The 25,454-nt window shown below is 41.9% G+C and overlaps 1 protein-coding gene across 11 annotated transcripts in view; it reads right to left on the bottom strand.

The window, feature by feature from the left end:
- Positions 1 to 25,454, bottom strand: part of AAAS (aladin WD repeat nucleoporin) — a 106,736-nt gene that overhangs the window by 11,670 nt on the left and 69,612 nt on the right. The window contains exons 1-9 of one of the 11 annotated variants that reach the window (XM_034412175.3): positions 8,914 to 9,332; positions 8,621 to 8,744; positions 7,808 to 8,030; positions 5,932 to 6,058; positions 4,203 to 4,330; positions 2,825 to 2,937; positions 1,548 to 1,639; positions 1,252 to 1,298; positions 635 to 733 (exon numbers count right to left, since the gene is read on the bottom strand). In XM_034412175.3, the coding sequence (XP_034268066.2) occupies positions 635 to 733; positions 1,252 to 1,298; positions 1,548 to 1,639; positions 2,825 to 2,937; positions 4,203 to 4,330; positions 5,932 to 6,058; positions 7,808 to 7,884 (683 nt within the window). In that variant the 5' untranslated portion in view covers positions 7,885 to 8,030; positions 8,621 to 8,744; positions 8,914 to 9,332. Of the gene's footprint in view, positions 1 to 634; positions 734 to 1,251; positions 1,299 to 1,547; positions 1,640 to 2,824; positions 2,938 to 4,202; positions 4,331 to 5,931; positions 6,059 to 7,807; positions 8,031 to 8,620; positions 8,745 to 8,909; positions 9,333 to 25,454 lie in introns of those variants that run through there. The other 10 variants (XM_034412178.3, XM_034412176.3, XM_087886777.1 and 7 more) reach the window with 10 other exon arrangements.

Below are 25,454 nucleotides of genomic sequence, written 5' to 3'. Positions count from 1 at the left end.
GCAGGTCCATCTGAGAAAGTCTTCACTTCGTGACAAGAATACGCAAAACTACTGACACAGGCCCAAAGGTGGGCAAAGAATAGGTGTACAGAATGGCCGACCTTTGGTCCAAATGATCTCCTTCTCTTGTTTTCAAGCAAACCTAGTTTGTTCTTATGCACAGCTCACATTACTATTCTCATCTCATGGTCCAATAATCCAACTACAATGGTACCTTGGTACTCATCCTTAATTGATTCTGGGAGGCACGATGAGTACCAAAAATGATGAGTACCAAACCAATTTTCCCCATAAGGAATAATGTTGTGAGTCCCAAGGTGGGCAACATCGACAAGTTCTAACTTGTGCGTTGAGTACCAAACAGCAATGAGTACCGGCACAAAATTTTCACATCAAAATGTGTTACTAAATATGATAAGTCTCCGGAGTCTCCAAGAAATAAATACGTTTCAAAGCAGCTGAATACCAAGGTGCCATTGTATTTCTTTTCCTTTACCTGTACTAATCAACTCTTGAATAGAACTTTCTATACCACCCTGGAGAGTTCAAGCTTTCTGTCATATGCCATGTTAATTGCCACTGGTCTCAGTCTGTTCAGAGTAATGGTCTACCTTAGGCCAGTTAGATCCCTTACCTGTTGGAATTGTAAACACGGATGGAGTCATCCAGAAGGGCCACTGCAAATTTGTTGGTATGAGGATGCCACGCAAAAGCTCGGATTGAGCAGCCTGCCCTGTGTAAGCAAGACAAGGGACGTTAAAAAAAATCATTTGGGCTTGTTTCCATCTAAAAGCCAAACAGGATTTAAAAAATAGAAGCTACACAGTTGGTTAGCAGCCTACCACAGAAAATGTCAGTGTAAATGAAAACTGGGTGCTTCTGAAGAGTCATGTTAGAATGGCTAACCAACAAAGCAATTATTTCGGAAAACACTTGTGTGTAAAGGAAACATTTTAGCTTGCATTTATGATTAGAACGGAACCAATACCTGCTATTCTAGGGTTAACTGATACTGTATAAATAGGAGATTTACACAAAGTAATATGCATTCAGAAATACGATTAAGGGCTTTGCAGATTATCTAGTCAATAAGACTTCTATAAATAATAAAGAAGAATATGTATCATGTTGATGCAATATGTCAATTTCAGGTTTAAAGCAGATCAACTGGATTCCTTTCCAATAAGGGAGAGGATTCAGATAGCAACTAATATTTGGTTATTGGATGCATGCAAACCACCCAGGACTCACCAATCCACAGCCTGGGAGAATTTTGCTATTATATCTTCACTTGGCAGCTTTGAGAAAGAAGAAACAGCAGTGTTAATACTTCGCTGGCAGCCACTTAAGGGTGGCCATATCTGAATACCCAGGAGAAACTGGCTAAAGGGAGAAGGAACAGTTCCCTCCATGAAATGGAAAGAACGCACAACTACCATATCTGACATCTCAAGCAATTATTGATCCCACTATGGACTGGCATGCTTCCCAGTCACTAATTCCCCCGGTCCCTCTCTTCTACTCAGGCTATGTTATGCAAACCTCACCGACAAATGGGGAAAGAAGGAGCCATGGAGGGAGGATATCCAGCAGCAGAGTCCTAATGCACATCGAGATCCGGATTTCATCCATTGCAAAGCTGAAAGATAATAGAGATAGTCCTCAACTTACAACCAGTTGTTTGATGGAAAAATGCCCATTGGAGAGAGTGGATTTAGATTTAAGATTGCGAGATTGCTTAACAACTGCTATAAAAAGATGATTGAAAAAGTTGGGCCTGGTGATGTGGTCTCTCGACTTATGACCATAATGATTTATGACTGGAATTCCGGTCCCAATTGGGGTTGTAAGTTGAAAACTTTGTTCAAAATGAAAAAGGTCTTCTGCAGTCACGACATAAGCCTAAAATTGAAAATCAGGCTTGTCAGATGTTACAACTTTTCTATACTGCTCTACAGAGTGGACAGTCTCTGACAGAAAGCCACTTGAAGAGACTAGAAGCATCTGAAATGTGAATTTACAGGCAGCTGTTACATATAAATTGGGTTGACAAAATCAGAAATGAGGAGGTGATAAGCCATCTGGGAAAGCCAAGGGAAATCATCAAAATCATAAAAAAGCGAAAGTTAGAATATTTTGGACATGTGATGCAACACCCAGAAAAATACAGCATACTTCACTTAATCCTCCAAGGAAAGGTTGAAGACAAACAAGGTCCAGGCAGAAGAACATCATGGTTTCAAAATCTAAGGGACTGGTTTGGACAAAGCTCAACAGCACTTTTCCATGCGGCTGTTGATAAAAATAGGACCGCCAACATGATTGCCAATATCCAATGACGGATATGGCACAAGAAGTCGAGAACTATCTGTACAGAAGATACAAGATGTGCCAACTCTAAAAATGTACATGTTTTTAAAAAATGACCTTAATGGGCTGGATCAATCTTCTTTTCTCATGCTTATATCTTATCTTCAAAAAAACCCATCTTTCTTTTTAGCAAGAAGAAAGACGGGAGACAGCATATCTGGGAGACGGCATATCATTCTTCCAGTAAAGCTTTCGGAGAGGTGCTCATGAGAAATCTTTCAGGAAATAATATCCTTCTAGTGAGCCAATTTAATCAAATCAATCCCGAGGATGAATGAGGGGAGAGGATATCACAGCTACATCACTCCCACATCCTTGTTTGCTCTTATTATTGCACCAATCGCCAGCTCCTAAATTTCTAGAAAAACGTGATTTTTAGAGAGAGCTAAGAAAAGGTTTTCCTGTTCACTCCTCAACCAGTCAAGCTGTACTGTATGATTCTTAGTAAACTTACCTAGCTCCTTCGAGGATTCCACCCAAGACTGCTTATTCGTTCCCTGCTCCGAGTCCTGTTCCTCTTCTGCATTTGCGAGTTCTTCAAGCACACCAGCCACTCCAATGTCACGCCTGAATAAAATATATTGTATGAAAGCTGCTATAGGTGAAAGGGAGCATGTTATGTTCCACGTGCAATTGGAAAAGTAATTTGATGTGCATCAAAGGAACTTCAGATTTTGCCATCATAGCTTTTCTCTTTCAGCTTCTCTAATGAGAAGCTTCAGTGTTCTTCTGTGACCCGGCCCCATGGTTTTTATTCCCTATCCTCCTGGCTCACTGATCCCCAAGTACCTAATATTCTCCTCAGTCACCAAAGTCAGATCTGTTGTAGAAAATCTACATTTAGAAGCCAAACCTTCTTCAGGTTGCTCAACTCAACCAGGTAATTTCCTTGCTTACTCTTCTGTTAAGAATATCAAAGGAAAGCTGTGCTGCTTTGTCATCACCAGGCTGGGCCTGGGAAAACATATCAAGAATGGCGAAAAGACCAAGTACAGCTGCCATAATGTTATGCTGGTTCTCCACCTATGAAATGCTATAGAATTATGATGCAGGCATTCTGTGTATGTGTGTGTGTCCGTCCTTAACGCTAAGAGAGGTGGAAGAACATTACTAATTCCCACAGCCTAGTTCTGGATTTTCTTGTCAGTACCATAATAGCTGTCAAGCAAATAACTATAGCTTAGCAGGCCATTCTCTAACTGCTTCTTATGCATAAGATACCAGGTTGATGCCAATCAAAAGGATAAATATGCAGAGAATATTTATCTGTATTATTAATCCATTTACTGTCTAAAATAAGAAATATCCTTTTAAATATCAACTTTACTGAGACACAAATGCAGTTCTCTTAACTGATTTAAAGTATGTTTTGAACATTAAACAACTCTATTTAAAACTGAAAATAACAACCATGTAAAAGTTGGACAAGGACATAAAAACATGAAGGTGAAGACTTGTAGGCTTAAATACAAATCTGATTTAATCACCAGAAAGCAAATCTGCTGCCACTTTTTAATTTATTTAGCCTATCCTTCTTTTCTCCACCAATGCTTTTCTCCTGTGATTCATATACCGAAAGTGAACTCATGAAAAAAAAACAAAAACAGCAGAGACAAATCCGAGGAAGGAAAAAACCTGGTGTTCCTCTGAGTCCCGCAGGAGAACGGCGGTATAGAAATATAATAAAATAAATAAATAAATAAATAAATAAATAAATAAATAAATAATGCTTCAGCGGAGAACTGTGTGTGCTCTTTTCTTAAAGCTGAGGGCAATCGGTGTGTGGAAACACGCAGCTCTGGCATGACCATCCTAACCCAATCCAAACTCACCAGGCTCGGATGCACCTCTTCCAGAGTGATTCCTGGTGATGAATGAAGGCTGGCTTGGTGCTGTGTTCCAGGCGACTGAAAGCTTTCAGGTTTTCCTTGGGAATAGCGGGGGTGGGAAGACTTTCCATCTGCACAATTACCCACAGAATTAAGAAGAAAGTAAGTCCTTGACCAGAATTATTTGTACAAAAAAAAAAAGTTGGATAATAGGACAACCAATCAAGGTTCCAGTTTCACTTTGGTTTATAGCAGTGGTGAAATTCAATTTTTTTTACTACCGGTTCTGTGGGCGTGGCATGGCTTGGTGGGCGTGGCAAGGGAAGGATATTGCAAAATCTCCATTCCCACCCACTCTGGAGCCAGTCAGAGGTGGTATGTGCTGGTTCTCCAAACTACTCAAAATTTCCGCTACCGGTTCTCCAGAACCTGCTGGATTTCATCCCTGGTTTATAGGCAGCATGAGTGTAATGGTTCATCCGATTTTTCTATATTTTTTTATTAGCCAACAGGTACTAATTAGATTCAGAATATTCAGAATATACAAAGTGTTTCTTCCTTCTCCTTCCCTCCACACTTCAAATTGCCCAGACATTAAAAAAACTATAAATTAAAGCTTCTAGTTAAAGGCACAGAGCTTTATATGTGATCTTTTCCTAGCACAAACATTACTTAAACATTACATTTACAGAATTAAAGATTTTCTTAGAAAAGAATTTTGTTTGCGTTGATCAAATGTAAACAAACTCAACCTATTACCGTCTGTTATTTTGCCTACTTTCCTCTGCTTGAACATCCTTTTCAAGTTTGCACTAAATTGCTCAATCGGTATTTCTGAAGACCTTCTGATGGACATTAGCCAATCCCCTTCAGAAGTCACATATAGGTAGTTCATGACTTACAACCACAATTGAGCCCAAAATTTCCATTGCTAAATAAGGCAGTTGTTAAGTGAGTTATGCCTCATATTATGACCTTTTTGCCACAGATATTAAGGGAATCACTACAGTTAAGTGAATGTGGTCTTGTGGTCATTAAGTGAATCTAGCTTCCCCTATTGACTCTGCTTTTCAGAGGCCTGCTGGGAAGATAACAAAAGATGATCATATGATCCCAGGACAGTGCAATATCATAAATACATGCCAGTTGCCTAGTTCCTGAATTTTGATAGCTGACCATGAGGATATTGCAAATGTGAAAACAAGTCACTTTTTTCAGTGCTGTTATAACTTCAAACAGTCACTAAATGAATGATTGTTAAAATGAGGACTACCTGTACTGCTTTTAAGCAATTCTTCTGCACTTCCTAATTTGTATTTATATTTTGAGGGTAATTCCTACCACTTTATTTTTTCCAAATCACTGAAGATAAAGGCTACCAGAGGTAAGTTGTTAGAATCCAGGCAACCATTGGAAGGCAGTAAAGAATCAAGATTTTTTTTCCATCACTCCGCTGCTATTTAGTGGATGTCTGGATTTTTGCAATTTGGATCTGGTAGGCCTCCCAGAATTATTTAATTCAATGCAACAAGGAGCTGAAGTATTGATCCACTAGACTAGAGGCAGAAACCCATCACTAATCCTTTCAAGCAAATTAAAGAAAAGTTCAAATTGTTTCCCTCCCTTATTTATCAAGTCAAGTATCCATCTGACATTAAATTTTTGGAAGGCTTCCTATTATTAAGACAAGATGGTAGCTTATTTCTTTCTATGGTCGGAAATTATGACTTACCTGACTTTGGAAAGTAAGTGGAAGCTTCTCATAGCTCCGGCCAAAAACTAAGGCATTGTTAAATTCATAAAGGGTGATGTCTCCTGGAGGAGGTGGAACTGGAAAGAGTGCTAGGGAACACATCTTTCTGGTCATTGAGGAAAAAGCAAAGAGGAAGAAAAGAGACTCCTTAAAGCACATCATGCTGGAGTGGAGGTTTCAAAGTAATTGCAGATTGCTAGACACAGTGTTACTAACTACTCCAGAGAGGCCAGTAGCAAGTTTTAGCCCCTACTTCATTACAAATAATTTAGGCAATTGACTTAAAAGCTTTGTAAAATTGCTCCTTATAATTTGTGACTTTGAATGGTGAATAACAATAACGATCAGAAAAGAAAAGAAAATTAAAAGGAAAATAAATAATATACTAAAGCAAAATAAACTGGCAAAAACAGCATATGATACATAATTAAGGCTAGCAATAACATCCTGTATACCAGTAGTAGTCAACCTGGTCCCTACCGCCCACTAGTGGGCGTTCCAGCTTTCATGGTGGGCGGTAGGGGTTTTGTCTCTACTTTATAAATCACCATTACTGTGGAACCGGTGGACGGTTAGAAAATTTTACTACTAACAGAGATACAAAAGTGGGCGGTAGGTATAAAAAAGTTGACTACCCCTGCTGTATATTCTCATTTTTTTTAAAAAGGCTCATCTGCTATTATTATCCAACACACAAAAGTAAAGTCGGGTTTTTACAATTCTACAGAAATTCAATAGGATTAAGGTCATCTTAAGAACCTGGTGGGTACTCATGACCTGGATTTTAAGTACTGATGGTGGCGCCCCGCATCCTCCAGTCACTTGACAGCACTTCAGACACTGAGCAACCAGGCCTCATTTATGGCTGTTTGCAGTGTCCTGTGGTCATGTCATCACATTTTACAATGATTTTGCCAAAAAACATTTCCTTCTGATTTTCAGCAAACCACTCCCACAGCAAACCATTGGTTATCTTAATGACCACGGCGGGCTCCATTATAATTGTAAGTCAAGGGCTGCCTGCATCAAATGTACGACATAATGCCATGCATGGCGAACCTATGGCACGTGTGCCAGAGGTGGCATGCAGCGCCCTCTCTGATGGCATGCAAGTTGTCATCCCAATCAGCCTGACTAGGTGGCTCAGTGGCTAAGACATAGCTTGTTGATCAGAAAGGTCAGCAGTTCGGCGGTTCGAATCCCTAGTACAGGTCTCCTGTGTGAGCAGGGGGTTGGACTAGATGACCTCCAAGGTCCCTTCCAACTCTGTTACTGTTACATTACAGTTCAGCTCTGCTGCGCATGCGCGTGCACCTTCTGCCGGCCAGCTGCTCTTTGGGTATCTGCCGCACATGCGCAGGGGGGGGCACATGTGGGGGCCACATGCACATTGCATTTGTAGGGTTTGGGCGCACACGCGCATTTGCGCGCACACATGCTTTGGGCACTCGGTTTGGAAAAGGTTAGCCATCACTGAACACTACTTTTACAACTTCAAGTCATTTTATTAAAAACTTTATTAAAAACTTAATAAAAAAACAATTTTTATTAAAAAATTGTTCAAAGTCATGAACAATTCATGAAGTTTTTTTTTTTTAATTCAATCATCATGCACTGAGCTCTCAAGGAAACAGCAGCAGAATAGGGCATCCCTTTTTAAACGGGTCATTGGTTCAAACCATCAGTAACACTACAGTGATTCTTACCTGCTCTTACCGTAGTTGGAAGTTGGTCGCATTAGTTCACTTTATTTCCATGTAAATATGCACAGAATTAGGCACAAGATACTTCTAAAGAATTACCTAACAGGTTAGTGGAAGAGGAAGCTAATTGCCCAAAGCATGCCATTCAATACCTGTTGCTGGGGGTTGGGGAGAGAGGGACAGACGGATGGCGCTCATGCCCTGCTAGTGGTGAGCCTCCAGAAGGCATTTGGCTGACTTCTGCAAGATACAGAGCGCTGGATTAGATGGACTTTTGTTCAAATCCAGGGACTTTCTGAAATGTGGCCTTCAACGCAAAGATTCCTGTGTTTATCACTGTTGTACATTCAGGTCATTACCAGCATCTTGGATGATCTGGAAGAAATAGCAATAATAGCAATTATAAACCCAGCAACCCCTTCTGATAAAACAACAATATTATAGCTGTATAGGAAGTCCTCGACTTACAGCAGTTCATTTAGTGATCGTTGAAAGTTATAACGACACGGGGGGAAAAGTGACTTATGACCATTTTTCACATTTAAGAATATTGCATTAGCCCCGTGACCAAAATTCAGACGCTTAGCAACTGACTCATAGTTACGACGGTCACAGCGTCCTGGGACGTTGTGATTCCCCTTCTGCAACCTTCCAACCACCAACAAAGTCAATGGGGAAGCCAGATTCACTTCACCATGTTACTAATTTAGCAACTGCAGCGATTCACTTAAGAACTGTGGCGAGAAAGGTGGTCAAAGTGGGGCAAAAACTTGCTTAACCACCGTCTCACTGAGCAAAATTGAAATCTGGGGCTCCGTGGTGGTCGTAAGTCGAGGACTCCCTGTGACAGGAATTGTTATAAATCCCCTTTAGGGGCTCACTTTATCCCCTTGAGATAAAACAGTAACATTTTATATTTTAATTTTTTATATATAGGAATTATTATAAATCCAAGCGGACCTCACTTTCAGAGTTCCTCCTTGGAATAAAACAACCATTTATAGGGCTGATTATAAATCCGTCTGTCGCTGAGCTTCCTCGAAGGGAGCGAAAACACTTGCTGTGGGCCCGGGAGGCAGAAGCGGTGGCCTGACATGGGGAAAAATACAACCCGGTGCCTCCACATTTTCCCCAAACCAGCCGAGGCGACTTGCCAAGCGCTGCTTCCTCTCCTGTCTCCATCCGGAGCGCTCGCCCCCCCCCCGCCCATCCGCCAGCAGCGGGTCTAGGCCTAGTCGAGCCTGCCTCACGTACTTACGCGGCCCCGAATCTCTCACCCAAATCTAATTTGGTTGGGAACGAAGGAAGGCCGAGAGCGAAGGCGCTCTAGCCAACTTCGGCTTTTCGCGGGTAACCGTTCAGGCAACGGCGACGGGCGCCGCACGGGGTCAAAAGAATCAAAGCGAACGCCTTTGCCGTCGCCTTCGCCGCGGACCTCGAGCTTGCTCGGTTTAGGGATGGATTCGCCTCCTAGCGGATCGGGCGCGTAACAGGAGTTCCCAACGCTTATGTCTTAAAGGGGCAGAGAGGGTTTTTTCCCCCCGCAATCCGTCGTTCTGGCTGTGTTTGATTAGCATCCGGTTTTACGTGCTTATTACTCTGTATTATGTTAAAGGCTTAGTGTATCCTCAAATCGTTATGCTCAGAATGCAGCCAGCACACCGTACTGTAAAAGACAACGATTTCCACCCCCTCCCAAGTTTATTCCCCTATTTGGGGGAATACATATACAGTTGCTACAATAATAAACAGTCTTTAAAGTGCGTGCCTAATGTCCTTTATTTGTGACATTACGTTTCCTGTTGCAACTTTGCATTTAACCAAGGATGCCTGACCTCCGTGAGACTTACTTATGAGTAGATACATAAGAGTGTTGTCCTGAGAATTTGAGACTTTGAATACCAGAAACATTAGGATAACCAGAGGGAGCCAGAATGTAGCTCTGAGAAGTGTGCAGTTCCACCAAGTAATATTTTTAGGTTTGGAACCAATAAAGAAGAATATTTGTAGTTCAGAGTTGAAATGAGGGGTACTTGGTGCTCTCTGAGCTTGGTTGTTTTCTTCTCCTCCTCCTCCTCCTGTCATATCCTTCATCAGACATTGGTGATCATGTTGGCAATCCTATTTTTGTCAATAGCTGCATGAAAAATGCTGCTGAATTCTGTCCAAACCAGTCCCTTCGGTTTTGAAGCCATGATGTTCTTCTGCCTGGACCTCATTTGCCTTCAATCTTTCCCTGGAGGATTAAGTGAAGGAAGCCATATTTTTCTGCGTGTCACATCACATGTCCAAAATTTTCTAACTTTCACTTTTTAATGGCTTTTATGATTTTCCTTTGCTTTCCCAGGCGGCTTATCAACTCATTTGTGATTTTGTTAACCCAGTTTATATGTAACAGCAGTCTGTAAATCCACATTTCAAACTCTTCTAGGTTCTTCAAGTGGTTTTCTGTCAGAGACCAACTCTCTACTCCGTAAAGCAGGATAGAAAAGATGTAACTTCTGACAAGGTTGTTTTCTAGCAGACGTTTTATTACCTGTAGAAAGTTAGCACCCACCTCTCTCCTAGAAGAATGAAATATTCTAGGAAATATTAAAAAAGCAGACTATTTCCCCTAAAAGAGAAATAAAAATTTTAAAGGAAACAGAAACTCAGCTTCAGCTCCCTGCCCCTGGCAGATATTTTGGTGCCAGCCTATCTACAAGACAAAAGACCTTCACCTCCAGGACATAATAGGATTATCTACCAGCAGAGCTCACCACATGGTATAACCAAGCCCTTTATTACATCAGCCCAAGGTTCAGCCAAACTTGATTCAGACAAACATGACTCTCCCGGGAGTCTGACAGCCAATAGAATACATGCCCTTGCCACAGGAACAGGAAGCTCAAGTTCAAAGCCCAAGAGAGGGTATAAATAACACTCACTCTCCAGTCCATGTATTCAGCTACCCAGGACTTCAAACCCATGTGGTCCTGTTCACCAATAAACCATCTTTCCAATCAGCCTCCATGTTACCAGTGTCTTTCTCCCAACATGGAACTGAACCCAGATGGATATTTCTTCCAACATACCCAACTAGATACTGTATCATCATCAGCTTTGATGATGTTCTAGGTTTGGAATTTTAATGTCAGTTTGGAAGTTTTAATAAGAAAAAGAATTAGGCAAAAAGAAATCTTTTTAAAGCCTTTGTTGAAACGGTGAAAACCTGCTACCATATAGTTCTTCTACACAATTCTTGAAATTTCAAATACTAATTAAATCTCTTTATCTGACCAAGATTCATTCATTCAACAGTTGTACAAGTTAGAATTTTCTCTAATAGAAGCTCCTTTTCTGTTTTGAAAGAAGAAACATTTCTTTAAAGAGCTCAATGTTCTTCTGTAGTTTGTTTATTTAGGGGTGGAAGGAGTGATTGCAGAACATTTTCTTTTTGTGTGGAATGTAGGTACAAGAATGTATCAGGAGCTGTGGCAGTTCAAGAGCTGTGAACTGACTGCTACTGTTGTCCCCTTCTGTTAATTAACTAGAAGGCAAACTGGTTGGATTATGGTGTTCTGTGCAAGCTCTCTGGATTTCAAGTTTGACCTAAATGAAGCTGTGTTTACTTGTTTGAGCTGGATTAGGTTATTATTATTATTATTATTATTATTATTATTATTATTATTATTATTTACAAAAATGCATGCATCCATCTATTTACAGCTAAAACGTGTGTGTCTGTAACCTTTAGCTAGGCAAAATGGTGTATCATCATATGCTGCATTTTGCTACGCCATATGAAATAATAATAATGGTGCATCACAGGTCAAAACTTTGCAAGCAAAGATACCTCAAATGGGCTTAAGTAAAGAATACCGGGGCCCATAACTCCTGAGCGAAAGAAATTTGGCAACACTAATTGCCAAATATATCATGAACTGAGAATATGGATGGGGCAGTACACTGACTGAATGCAGAGTTTACATCCTATTATTGGTCAATTGTATGGAAAGCTGGCTGGCTCGTGTGATATTCTCTTCTGTTTGGAAGTTGCTTGCAGTGTGTAAGAATGTGTGGAAGAGACATCACTCTATTTGCTTAGGAGTATCCTAGTTGTGTGATTCCAGAGGCTACAACTCGGAGGTGTGCATATTTCATCCATATATATCACTGTGTGTGCCTACACACACCTCTTTATTTGAATGTGGTAGAGTGTGGATCTATGAAAGATAATTCTTGTGCATTCATATTCGTAGGTATCTATATCACCGACCACATTTTGCATCTAACTAGGCAAGTTCTTTTTTATTATTATTATTATTTGATTTATATGCCACCCTTCTCCGGAGACTCACGGCAGCTTACAATGTGTTAAGCAATACCCTTCATACTTTTGTATATTTATACAAAGTCATCTTATTGCCCCCATAATCTGGCTCCTCATTTTACCTACCTTAGAAAGGGTGGAAGGCTGAGTCAACCTTGAGCCTGGTGAGATTTGAACTTGCAGTAATTGCAGGCAGCAGATGTAAGTGGATGTTAATTAGTCTGCTGAGCCACCAGAGCTCAGCAGACTAATTTGTGTCTCCCACCCATGTGTATATGCGTGTTCTCCTGTGTTCCCTTTTACATTCATGCCCCTCCTTGATGCTAACTGCTGGTTAGGAAACCTTCCAGTCCTTCTTTGGAATTATATTTTTGTCTCATTTTTATTATATTTATCTTGTTTTTCCTAGAGGCCACAGAAGCTATTTTAATTTTTTTGCAGGATATTATATAAATGTTGTGGCCAGGGGGAGGGGTCTGCAAACCTGCATTCCTGACTGATCAGAGAACGAGACAGAGAGAGAGAGAAAAGAGAAAGAACCAACATGATTTCGATGGCGCCGTTGCCTCAAAGACATTAGAATCACCACAGGCCTGGCGTACGTTCTCTGGTGTCTGGACACAAACACAGGCAGAAGCTGGGTAGGCCATTTGGGGGGGAGGGGCGGCGAGCGAGTTAAAGAGCCCACACTGCTTATGCCCTACTGAGTGCTGACTTGGATGGGGGTGCTGGGGTGGGTGGGGACATTGAGGTTTCACATTCTTTTCTAGCCAGATAATATAGCCAGGAGAATAGCAGCATTACGCTGTTCTAATTGTTCAGCATTAGCCATGTACTGGGTACTGAACACATCATGGCTGTGATGTCCTCCATCTCCAGGGGGTTGAAAGCTATGTCAGAAAAGAATAGGAAAGGGGTCAAGTGGGAAGAAGGAACAAAGTTGCACCCGTCTAGGGCAGGGGTATCCAAATTTGGCAGCTTTGAGACTTGTGGACTTCAGCTCCCAGAATTCCTCAGCCAAATGGGGAATTCTGGAAGTTGAAGTCCGCAAAGCCTTAACGTTGCCAAGTACGGAGACCCCTGGTCTAGGTGAAGGACAGAGGAAGTGGTGGAAACAGGAGCTCTCCCATCTGAAATGAAATGCTTAGCCGTCGAACAAAGATTTTTCCAGATGGAAGCAACACCACCTTAGCCCTAATGTAAACATTGCTCTGAATATTCTCTACTCAATGAAGCAGTGTTGCAGGAGATAGAAAAGTCACACAGAAAATGATTACGAGCTTATTTATTTATTTATTATTTATTAGTCCAATTTATATGCCGCCCTTCTCCGTAGACTCAGGGCGGCTTACAATGCATTATAGCAATAGTCTGCATACTTTTTTATATATACCTGCTTATTAGGGCTTTCGGCCCCCCTAAGCGGTGTTGTTCTATACAAAGTCGGCTTATTGCCCCCAAAATCCGGGTCCTCAATTTACCTACCTTGAAAGGATGGAAGGCTGAGTCAACCTTGAGCCTGGTGAGAGTCGAACTTGCACTAATTGCAGGCAGCTGGCAGCTAAGTGCTAGCACTTAACAGCACTTTAGTCTGCTGCACCACCAAGGCTCTTATGTAAGTTGCAGGAGAAAGGGATATAAGAAGGCAGATTCCAATTGAATGTAAACTTTCTAATAGTAAGAGCAGCTTGACAAGAACCTGATTTCAGGTAGACCTTGACAAATCCTGCTCTAAAACAGGGGTTATTTTTCTTCAGCTGGCGGCATCCCACAGCGAAGTCCAGGCAATAAAATCTTAAAGATCGTTGCACATTTAGGGTCAGAGTTGTCAAGTGAGTCACACTTGATTTTACAATATTTTTTTGCCATGGTTGTTAAGCAAATCACTGCAGTCGTTAGGCGAATCCAGCTTTCCCCCATTGACTTTCTTTGTCAGAAGCCAGCTAGGAGGTTTGCAAATGGTGATCGCATGACCTTGGGATGTAGCAACCTTCATAAATACATGCACGTAGCCAAACAACAAATTTTGATCACGTGACCACGGAGGTACTGTGACCGTTGTAAATGCAAGGACCAGTCATAAGTCACTTTGCTTTCAATGCCGTTGTAACTCCCAACAATTGCTAAATGAAGGGTTGTAAGTCAAGGACTGTCTGTACTGAACCTAGAAAGCAATGGGCCTCCTGACATTGAATATGTTCAAACAAAGGTTCCGTAGCCAAAACTGGGATTGTTTTATTCCTGATCTAAACAGTAGTGGCCAAAATTGTGGAAACCTTTTGGGAAAAGTGTATTTTCTAAAACTACAGTAGCTAATAACACCACTCTTTTTTGGAGTAGTACCAGGAAATGGAAAGATAATTTAATCAAGAATGTAATGCAATAACTTTTATGAAGGATTTGTTATTAGAATAGCAGTTACAGTATAAAGAAGAAAAGTGCAACACGTAGAAAAAATGAGATATACAAAAATTGTCACCATAGAAAAAACGAGATATACAAAAATTATCACATCAGTTAATACTTAGTTGGGTAACTTTTACCATGAATTACAGCCTTACAATGTCTTCCCATGGAATGAACCAAGTCTTTTAGTTCTGCAGCTGTTATAATGTGAAACCAAGATTGAATGATTGCTTCTATTAACTGGGTTTTATTGCTGGGTCGCTTCTGACTAACAAGTTTCTTTAATTGGCTTCATAGATTTTCAATTGGGTTAAGGTTTGGGCTATTCCCAGGCCATTCCAGCAATGGAATAGGATTATCTTGAAACCCCCCCCCCCAAAAAAAATGGTGTTATTAGCCATCAAACCTCAAAAATACACTTTTCCCAAAAGGTTTCCACAATTTTGGCCACTATATACTGTAGGGGTGGACTAGATGTTCTAATTGGCGCCTTCCAATTTTTGTGTTTTGTGGGTCTTTCCCCAAGTTCAGTTAAACTGCTACCCACCTGCGCTTAAACTGGCAGCAAAATGTATCAGCAAAGAAAATGCCAACCACGCTGCTAATCCCTAACCCTGTGATGGTGAGCCTATGGCGCGTGTGCCAGAGGTGGCACACAGCATCCTCTCTGTGGGCACGCGAGCTGTCACCCCAGTTCAGCTCTGCCGCCCATGCATGCACGGCTCCCGTCGGCCAGCTGGTCTTCAAGTCTCTGCCATGCGTGCATGTGGGGGTGGGGCGCATGCAGGGGGTCGGGGCACATGCGGGGGGTCGGGGCACATGCAGGGGCCACATATGCATGTGTGGGGGCAGGGCGCATGCATGGGGCCACACGCGTATCTGTGGGGGTGAGAGACATGCGCAGGGGCTGCACACGCTTTGAATTTTGGAGGTTCGGGCGCGCATATGCACATTCGAGTGCACACACCGCACTTTGGGCACTTGGACCAGAAAAGGTTAGCCATCGCTGACCTAATCTGTCTATCAAGTCAGGGGGGTTGTTGTACTGATTTTGGGTGTCAAGATATGTCAGCCTTGCCAGGTAGAGCAGGGAGGAAAGATGAGTAGATGAGTTAAGTATAGTTTATTGTAAGGCTACATTAACAGAATTTTGCATGTCTGAAAGAACAAATCCCCCGCTGTCTCTTTTGCAGTCTGAGAACTTCTGATCCTCTCTCTTTGCCCATTATGCAGCTGCAGGCTATGCCTTCTCTTACCTGATCATTCCCTAGGCAGCACCTCTGCCCCTTGTCTCCCAAGTACCATTACAAGACGGTGGCCACAATGGTGCAATGGTCCAATGCAACAAGGGATGTGATTTATGTGCATCATGACACACATAACAAATGGGCCAAGCTTTGATCACAATGTCATGGCTGCCATCTTGATTTTTTTTTAACCACGCCCTGCAGGTACCTCAAGTGGACCAATTAATTTTACTATAAGCATTACAAAGCAACACTGCACAATACGAAAACTTTGAGAACTTTAGATATTCGTTCCACGAACAATGAATTCTCCAAAATGCGAGTCAGAAAATTGAGAATGTCATTTTTAGGCAGAAGACATCCTGGTTTGGTTTGTTTAAATGGCTTCATGGCTCAGTTACATTTGCTGAGACCATTAATTAACTTACCATCCTGCTTTTGAATGAAAACTTTCAAAGTGGTTTTCTAGGCTTCAAACCCATTTCTTAAAATAGTTGGGATTACAATTCTCCCCTCCTTTTTTTAAAAAAATGAGAAGACAAGGAGAGCTGCATTAGACAGACTAGTGAAAGGGATGCTTCTTTCCATGGTTGTAGTAACCTCAGAGATATCTGCAGAGAGGAGGTCAAGATAGAGGCCATAACCATATGACTAAAGCCCTCCCCTCCTTTCTTTACATGTGTTGTGTTCCACATAATAAAAGGAGTGCAACTTCAATCACACTGTTGTCAGTACTCTCTCTTTTTAAACTCCCCTGCAAACTCCCTGATCAATCTGGATTCCACCCTGTGTGTAAGTCAACAGGAAAAGTATACCAACATAATTAGAGTTGCTCCTACATCTGAGACTTTCTGGTCTCAGCAAACAAAGTTAGGGAGTGATGCTGCCTTTTCAGATTTAATGGTGACTGTTTTAGGTTTTCTTCTCTCAGCTTGCATCATCTGCCACCTGCAAGAGCTGCCACCAATCATCCACCAGAACAGTGTTTCTCAACATGGCTGAGGGAATTCTGGAAGTTGAAGTCCACATATCTTAAAGTTGCCAAGGTTGAGAAATACTTTTCCAGATCTGTGACAGACTGTCACTAGGGATTCTGGGCAGGGGTGGGTTCTACTTACCTTTATTACTGGTTCGCAATGGGGCTGCGCACCATGTTTTACTGCATGCGTAGAAGCGTTCTGATGATGTCGGGGTTGGTGGATGGAGCCTCCCTCGGGTTTTACTACCAGTTCTATAGAACCGATCCGAACCGGGGGCAACCCACCACTGATTCTGGGCTTCATCCCCGGCCCCTGTTATGCTACTCCAGCCAGTTAATTAACATATTTTGTTGGTTTGTTTGGATTCAGGACAATAGAATAGGAACAGGGATAGGAATAGGAATTGAATAATAGAACAGAACAGAACAGAACAGAACAATAATAATGATCCCCTACATCATTAGATTAGATCATTAGATCTAGTTAGACAATAATGGCTAACCTTTTTGTTGTTTTGTGCTGAAAGTGTGCATGCGGGCGCGCAACAGCGGGCGTGTGTGCTGGCACCCATAGTGCAATGCATGCGCGACAGCCCCACATATGCCTCACCCCCTGCGCATGTACAGGTAATCCTCGACTTACAATAGTTTGTTTAGTGCCCATTCAAAGTTACAATGGCACTGAAAAAAGTAGAATAGAATAGAATAGAATAGAATAGAATAGAATAGAATAGAATAGAATAGAATAGAATAGAATAGAATAGAACAGAATCCTATACCATCTCAAACAAGTGATTTATGACTGTTTTTCACAGTTACGACCTTTGCAGCAGCCCCATGGTCATGTGATTAAAATTCAGATGCTTGGCACCTGGTTCATACTTATGACTGTTGCTTTGTCCCAAGGTCATGTGATCCCCTTTTGCAACCTTCTGACAAGCAAAGTCAATGGGGAAACCAAATTCACTGACCAACTGGATTACTAACTGCAGTTATCAACTGCAGTGATTCACTTAACAACTGTGGCAAGAAAGGTCATAAAATGGAGCAAAACTCATTTAACAAATGTCTCACTTAACAGAAATGTTGGGCTCTATTGTGGTCATAAGTTGAGGACTACTTGTATTCACTATGGTTGCAGTATCCCAGGTACATCTGATTGCCATTTGTGACATTTCTAGCGTTACTGACAAGCAAAGTCAATGGTTAGAAACTGAATTTGCTTAATGACCAGATGATTCACTTAACAACTTAATAACCATGACAAAAAAAAAGGTTGTAAAGTGCATGTGACTCACTTAACAATCAACTTGCTTAGCCATGGAAATTCTGGTCCCAATTGTGGCCGTAAGTTGAGGACTATCTGTACTGGAATAGGGGGAAAAGAGGGATACTTTCCAAACCATGCCTACATCAAGAATTGAACACAGAAGTTCAAAGGCAGGAGGGAAAGTGAAGCAAAATATCTTGCCAATAAGAACACAAATTGCACCCAAGCTGGGCAAAGATCTGGGATTGTGAAGAAATACCAGTTTTGCTTCGGTTTCAAATAAACCAAAGTGAAACAAACAAACAAACAAACAAAAATCAGGTCTCAAATACTGATGATGCATTGGGAATGTTAGCAGGTGATTTTAAATGGTATGAAGATCTGCATAAAATTGATGATGGCTATCCACCAGATTACACAAAATCTAAATATTGCACAGTCCCAACCTACTGAAACCTGTTTAGGGAAATATATTTAAACATTCATATCAGTGGTGGATTGCTACTGGTTCGCCCCGGATTGAGCGAACTGGTAGCGGTGGTGGCGGGAGGCTCCGCCCACCCACCCGGATGCTTCTGTGCATGTGCAGAAGCATCGTGCGCCCACAAGCTAACTGGTAGCGACGGGTTTTGAAACCCGCCCGATTCATATGTAAATGATAAATTTCTCTCACACACAAACACACACACACACATGATATATATAATCTTAAAATGTTTCCAGAGAGACTTTTAATAAACAGAATGTGCACAGTTGATTATAGTAATTTCATAGGAAATCCAGTTGACATTATTATCCTTTGGCTGCACCATCTTTATTATCTTTAATCTTTTTTTTTCCTTTCCTCTGTACAGTGACAATTTGCTTAAGCACAAGAATGGAGCATTTCCAAAGTTGGGGTTGTTTGATTAAGCCTAATTACTGTTGCTGTTTGGGTTGGGGAGTGGCTTTGACAAGAGCAGCAATACACATCCTCTGTTTTCTTTCCCCTCCGTAGACCCCTGATTTATACACATACTTCTGCATAAACCATTTTAAAAAGCCACTTTCTTGAAAAGTACATCAATTGTCCACTACACGTATAACCTCTTTTCTTAAGAGCCCTAGTGGCGCAGTGCTTAGAATGCAGTAATGCAGGCTGACTCTGCCCACTGCCAGGACTGGCTTAAGGTTGACTCAGCCTTCCACCCTTCCAAAGTTGGTAAAAAGAGGGCTCAGTTTGTTGGGAACAATAGGTTGACATTTGTAAACTGCTTAGAGAGGGCTATAAAGCACTGTAAAGCGGTATACAAGTCTAAGTGCTAGAATTTCATGGTTTAATATATAAAGGCTTTTTTGCTTCTCTTAGCGGCCATTTTACTAGCTAGAATTCTAATATGTACAAGAAAGCAAACAAACAACATGGCATAAGTGCTGGATTCTTGTTTTCTCTGCTTGTGGCTCCTTTGATCACATTGGGGGAGTAGCAATTCTCCCTTCTTGCTTTGGGCCCATGTACTCAAAAGAGTTTTTCAACTCTTTGGAGAAGATTTTGTGGTCACATGGGAGAGTACAATTCCATTGCATCAGCAGAATTCACCAGTGGACATCGGAGTCTTCCTGCTTGTAGGCTTATGATTCCCATAATTGTCAAATTGGAATTTTGTTTCTAATGTTCAAATAAAACCAAATCAAAGAGAAAGAGGCTGCATGCGGAAAGTGAGCAAAGCAGTTGTGTGCATGCTTCCAACTATTACTATCTCAACAAAAGAGCAGGGAAAGAAGACAGTGGATGGGACATACACAGAGAAACCCATCCACCCTATCATGTCCTATGATGTTCTGTTCAATAGTATACAGTAAATTGAATAGGGTGAGTTTTTATTTAGAAAAATACAGGTAATCCTTGATTTAGAACAGCTCGTTAGCGACCGTTTAAAGTTACAACGGCACTGAAAAAATTGACTTATGACCGCTTTTCACACTTATGACTGATGCAGTCTTCCTGTGGTCATATGATCAGAACTCAGATGTTTGGCAAATGGTTCATATTTATGACGGTTGTAATGTCCTGGGCTCATGTGATCAGCTTTTGCGACCTTCTGACAAGCAAAGTCATTGGGGAAGCCAGATTCACTTAACAACTGTGTTTTTACGAACTTAACAAATGCAACGATTCACTTAACAACTCTGGCAAGAAAAGTTGTAAAATGGGGCAAACTCGCTTAACAAATGTTTCACTTAGCAACATAAATTTTGGGCTCAATTGTGGTCATAACTCAAGGACTAACTGCATACAGAATACGCAGGACTGCTGCTCACCTGTAAGGCACCTTCGTTATGTCAAGTTGTGTTCTGCCCCAGCTACAGACCACAAAGAACGCAGCACACACAAAGTCCATACAAACCTTAGTTTACTAATTAAGGACTACTAATGAGCTTTCTTAGTAGTTGTTCAAACACAAGTACAGTTTAAATCAGTCTTCTCTGAACAAGGGCTGTTAATTTAACTTAATTAACAGCCGACAAGAATCTAAGGAATAATAACTCAATTCTGAGGCACAGTCTTTCAGATAACCGTAAGCTTACTGTGGTTGGCAGAATGCCCAGAAGCAATTTGCAGGAAAAATGACAAGAGAGAAGCAAGAGCCGATCAGATGTTTCTGAAGTCAATATGTAAAGGAATATGAACAAAGTTGTTTTCTGCAAATTGCCTCAGTTGTCGTCATTCCTTAAATAGGCTAGGGGAGTGGCCAATTAGCCCCAAGCTTTACTCTTGGGGAGACCTCCTCTTGAGCCATTCCTGCCTTTTGGCAGCTCTGTGCGCCCATGCATTGAGAAGAGACTCCTCCTCTTCTTCCTCTTCACTTATGGGAGCTTCTGGAGGTTCTGAAAGCCCTGGCTGAATCCCCGCCTCTGACACCAAATCTTCTCCAGCCTCCTCATTGTCTGACTCGGGTGCCAGCTGCACAGGCTGCTGGTGAATCACCACACCAGCCTCCTCGCTGTTGGAATCCGCTACCAGCTGCACAGGCCGCTGGCAAGCCACAACGCGTTGCAGCAACAATTTCCAGATGCTTCAATCTCCTTTTTCTTCTATAGCAGTGGTTCTCAACCTTTTCTTTTCCACAGAGCCAGTGGTGGGTTGCTACCAGTTCGCCCTGGATCGGGTGAACTGGTAGCGGCAGCAGTGGGAGGCTTCACCCACCCACCCGGACATCTTTGCGCATGTTCGCCCGCAAGCAAACCAGTAGCAACAAAATTGAAACCCACTACTGCACAGAGCCCCTTTGAATACTTTTGTGGGCACAGACCACCAAGACTGAACTCAAGATTTAAATCATAACATTTCTTCAAGCCTTTGCAGACCCCCTATGATGACATCGTGCCCCCCCCCCAAGAGTCCGTGGATTGCAGGTTGAGAACCACTGTTCTACAACACATGTTCAGAAGCACGGAGTAGTAACTGGCTAGGCCCCTTCCCCCAACCTGGCACCTTGCAATGCAGCACTAATACCATCCCCATCGTTTGGCACTCACTGTGCTATGTTGCCTTTGTGCAGTGCACAACTTGCATACCTGCTTGCAGTAACCCTGAGAACGAGAACCCCTCGTGGGCGGCCATTACACTTCTGCGAGCAACATACAATAGAAAAGTAAGCTTCCCCTTGTAGGAAGTTAGCACCCACCCCTTTCCTAGAAGAATGACATATTTTGGGAAATATTAAAAAGGCAGAATATTATGTTTCCCTGGATGAGAAATGAAGAAGCATGTTTTAAAGACAAAGCAGCTCCCACCTTCCTGCCCCCACACTTTTGTTAATGGGCCAGAGGCAGAAACTCAATCTTTGTCAATGGACCTCATCTGCAAGACAATGGGATCCATCTAGGACAAAAACTCACCACATGGCACCTGGGAAGATTACATCAGCCAGCAGGGCTAGCTAAGACCCCCACTCCCTGGAAGTCTGACAACCAATCAAGATACTCTTTCTGGGCCCCAGGAAGTTCAAAGCCAGAGAGAGCATAAAACCCGAAAACTCGCTGTATCTGCCCTTTTTCTGTTCAGGAACTCAAGCCATGTGATCCTGTCCACCATTAAACCATCTTTCCAAGCAGTCTCCATGTTTCCAGTGTCTTTTTCCCCTCTTGGAGCAGAACCCAGAAGGAGATTTCTTTCTACACCCTCTCCTCCCAAAGACGACTCGCAGCTGGACAAAGCCTGGGTCTTTGCAGTATCCATGCCCTGTCCGCTTCCTCACATTATTAGCTGCTATTGACAGAGCTGGCTCAGCATATCCCTTCGCAATGCCATGGCCTAGTAAACAAGGAATGGATGCCGTCATGAGCAAGAGGGCACTTCCTCAGAGAATCCTATCGCTAGGAATCTTTTCATAAACAGTGTAACCATTTGCACGTGTCCCCCTTGCAGCTTAGCCAGGGTTGCAATTGCTCCTCTTCCACCCCTCCTCTTCTGTGTTTGTACTGGCAGAAAGATGCAGATGAATTGAAGGCCTCTTGTTAAAAGAAAAAGAAAAAAAAACCTTCCAGAAACCAAAAAAGCCCCAAACTGAAACTCCAGGAGATCAAAGGGCTGGCTGGTGCCCAAGGCGTTGTGAAGAGTCGGCCTGTGGCAAGTTACACTTGGCACAGTTCAGCCTTCGTGGAGCCACCCACCACCACAAGCTTGACTTTGGAGGAGGCCTCTAAAACCTCAGCCAAGGAAGAGGAAGGGGAGGGCAAGTCACTAGGAGAGGCTGCGCCCAGCTGCCAGGTGTGAGTTGGAGCCTAGCATCTTATCATAGATTTATAGAATTATAGGGTGGCAAGGCAGCTGGGAGATCTTCTAATTCAATCCCCTGCCCAAGACAAGAATTTCCATGCCATCTCAGGCCAATGTCTGTCCAAACTTTGCTTGAAAAGGTCCCGTGATGGAGAACCCATGAGGCAGGGTCCAGGGCCTCCTGGAGTCATAGATTCTTCTTCATCACTTGATGTTTCACCATTTGATGAAGGAAAGTTTGGACAGGCCTGAGATGGCATGAAAATAGCTCCCATGGTTAGGAAATCAATCCTGATTTCGAGTTTGGATCACTCTCTGTAAAGCTTTCATTTATTAGTTCTTATCGTATTTTTCCGTCTCAATGGAGAATAAATCTGAAATCTTTTCCCTAGGAAATCCTGCAGAGAATTAGAAACCGCTATCATTTCTTGTTTAGCCTTGTCTCGTTTAGGCTAAACATACCTAGTTCCTTTAACTGTTGTTTATAAAATTTATGATGCCCCTCACCATTGTGTTCACTCTTCTTATTCCAGTTCGTTAGGTACTATAGAAACCAGAATTGGATACAGAATTCCACGTATACCCTGATCAATGTGCCTTAGACCAGAACTACTACTTCCTGTGCTTTCAAGAATGCATCTCTTCAGCATCTAAGGTCTATCATTTATATAGCACTTGAAGATGCTACAAGTGCTATGGATTCATTCTGCTTGTGATCCTCTTTACAATTCACCTCACTAATTTCTAAAATCCCTTATAAGCAAGCAATTTTGACAAAACTAATCTGCCATTAGTTTCCAACAAAAAGAAAAAAAGAGGTGTGTTTCTTAGGGGAAAAAAATGATGCCAGATCTGTGTTTGGCTTACATTACAAATTACGTCTGTACGATACAGCCTGTCACAGAAGAAAGATTATTAGGTGACAATAATCCAGCAAAATAGATGTAAAATATTATTGTGTGAGAGATGGGACAATGAGAATCAAAAATAATGATTTGCTGAAAGCCACCTCACACAGTCCATTCAGGAGTACATGTGGGAACAACAGAATGATTTAAAACGGGAACTTCTTTGGCAGATGATCAAATAAAAGTAACAAACATTCACTTCAAGAACTTTATCAAGGCTTTTAGAACAAGATGGCCCAGCAGGCCTGAGGAGAGGGGGGTTGTTCCAGGGCCCATGGAACTCAAAGGGGGCCCATGAAAAAATAAATAAATAAATTACAAAACCAAATTTTTAAAAAGAAAAGCAATATTGGATATATACTTCGTACTCTATACTTTGTATGTATACCAAAATCGCCTTGCAGCCTTGTTTGACATAACCTTTATTAATCTGAAACTCAATGAACAGCTATTTGTGTAATTTATTGAATTTGGATGTTCATGTGGATGTCACACACTTAAATTGTGTGGAAATGGTCTTCAGGTCTCTGCTGTGCATGCGCGGGGGTAGGAGGCGTGCAGGGGGGCCGCGAGCTCATGCACGGGTGGCGGGGCATATTAGTCTTGTTCCAGCACTTAATAATCCTCTTGGCGGCCGTGTGGCCCAGTATAGTCCACTCCATGAAATTATTTATGTCTCTGCCAGCCTGATTTTAACACAGTCAGTCTGATTTTGGATGTTTGATGTTTGGGTATCTATCAACATTGGGATTAATTAGAAATGGAATGGGGCAGATAGGAGGGAGTGAGCTATCATCAGCTTGAAAAAAAGCCTTGGATTTCAGGAATGGAGAATGGAGAAGAAACTAGTTAGTTAATTAAGTAAGTAGTACAGCTCAAGGCAGCATACATATTTATTTGTTTATTTGTTTATTCCTGTTTCTATTTTCTGCCTGATGGGACAATTGATGAAGCAAGCAGAGAACTGGTACATGATGTGAAATGCTCGAGGTCTGATCTCTGTGGTACCTGGTGCAAATGTTAAAACTAGGGTATGGCATTGCCTGAATTTATGATAAGACTAGAGAGAACATGAGAATTATCTTGCAAGATTATCCAACAGTTGACTTTTTCCTAGTATTTTTAGGAGAGGCATGGAAGTACTACGAAATTCATAGGACGGGAATGAAGATGAGGGCCACCCACAAGAGTTTTTTCCTCAGCCACTGGTACTGATGATTTCATCACCAGTAAAAACATTGATAGAATTATTTTGTATGATTTATCACATTTTTCATTAAAGTTATCAGTTACAGGGCAGAATTCTTGCAATCCCTAGTGAATGAATTCTATAGTTTAATTATATATATTCCTAAGACATTGGAACAGTGAGATATCTGTGCAGAAATAGAACTATTTACAGTTGTGTTTTTAACTTTGCTTTTCAACTCTCCCTTTCTCTTTCTCTCTCTCTCTCTCTCTTTCTCCCTCTGTCACCCCATTCCCTCACTATCCACCTCCCACCCCCCAGGTGCTAATTCTGAACAAATCCTTTGTGGAATCTCATTCTGAAGGTCTCACTCTTCCTCGCGCGTCAACATTTGCACATGTATCAGTGACCAGGCTATCAATTTTTCTGTATGTTCTATAAAATGTTCTGTACAATTGACATGAATCATTCCCTGTATGAATACTAATAGAGATCAAAACATCATTGTTTCTGGTGGTTTAAAATGGAGGAAAAAACCAAGGTGACAGAAGCAGCAGCAGCAGCAGCAGCAGCAACAGCAGAGAACCAGTTTGGTGCTACAAAGTGGGAAATTGTGAGTTCAAGTCCTGCCTAAGCCAGCTGGGTGACTTTGGGTCAGTCATTCTCTCAAAGGATTGTTGTTGTGGGGAAAATAGGAGGAGGAAGTTCTGTTGGATATGTTCACCA

The sequence above is a fragment of the Pantherophis guttatus genome, chromosome 2 (assembly GCF_059756535.1).
Source record: "Pantherophis guttatus breed Tessera chromosome 2, ASM5975653v1, whole genome shotgun sequence".
Taxonomy (NCBI): Eukaryota; Metazoa; Chordata; class Lepidosauria; order Squamata; family Colubridae; genus Pantherophis; species Pantherophis guttatus.
Note: the sequence above shows the minus strand (reverse complement) of the source record. Positions and strands in the feature narration are given on the sequence as shown.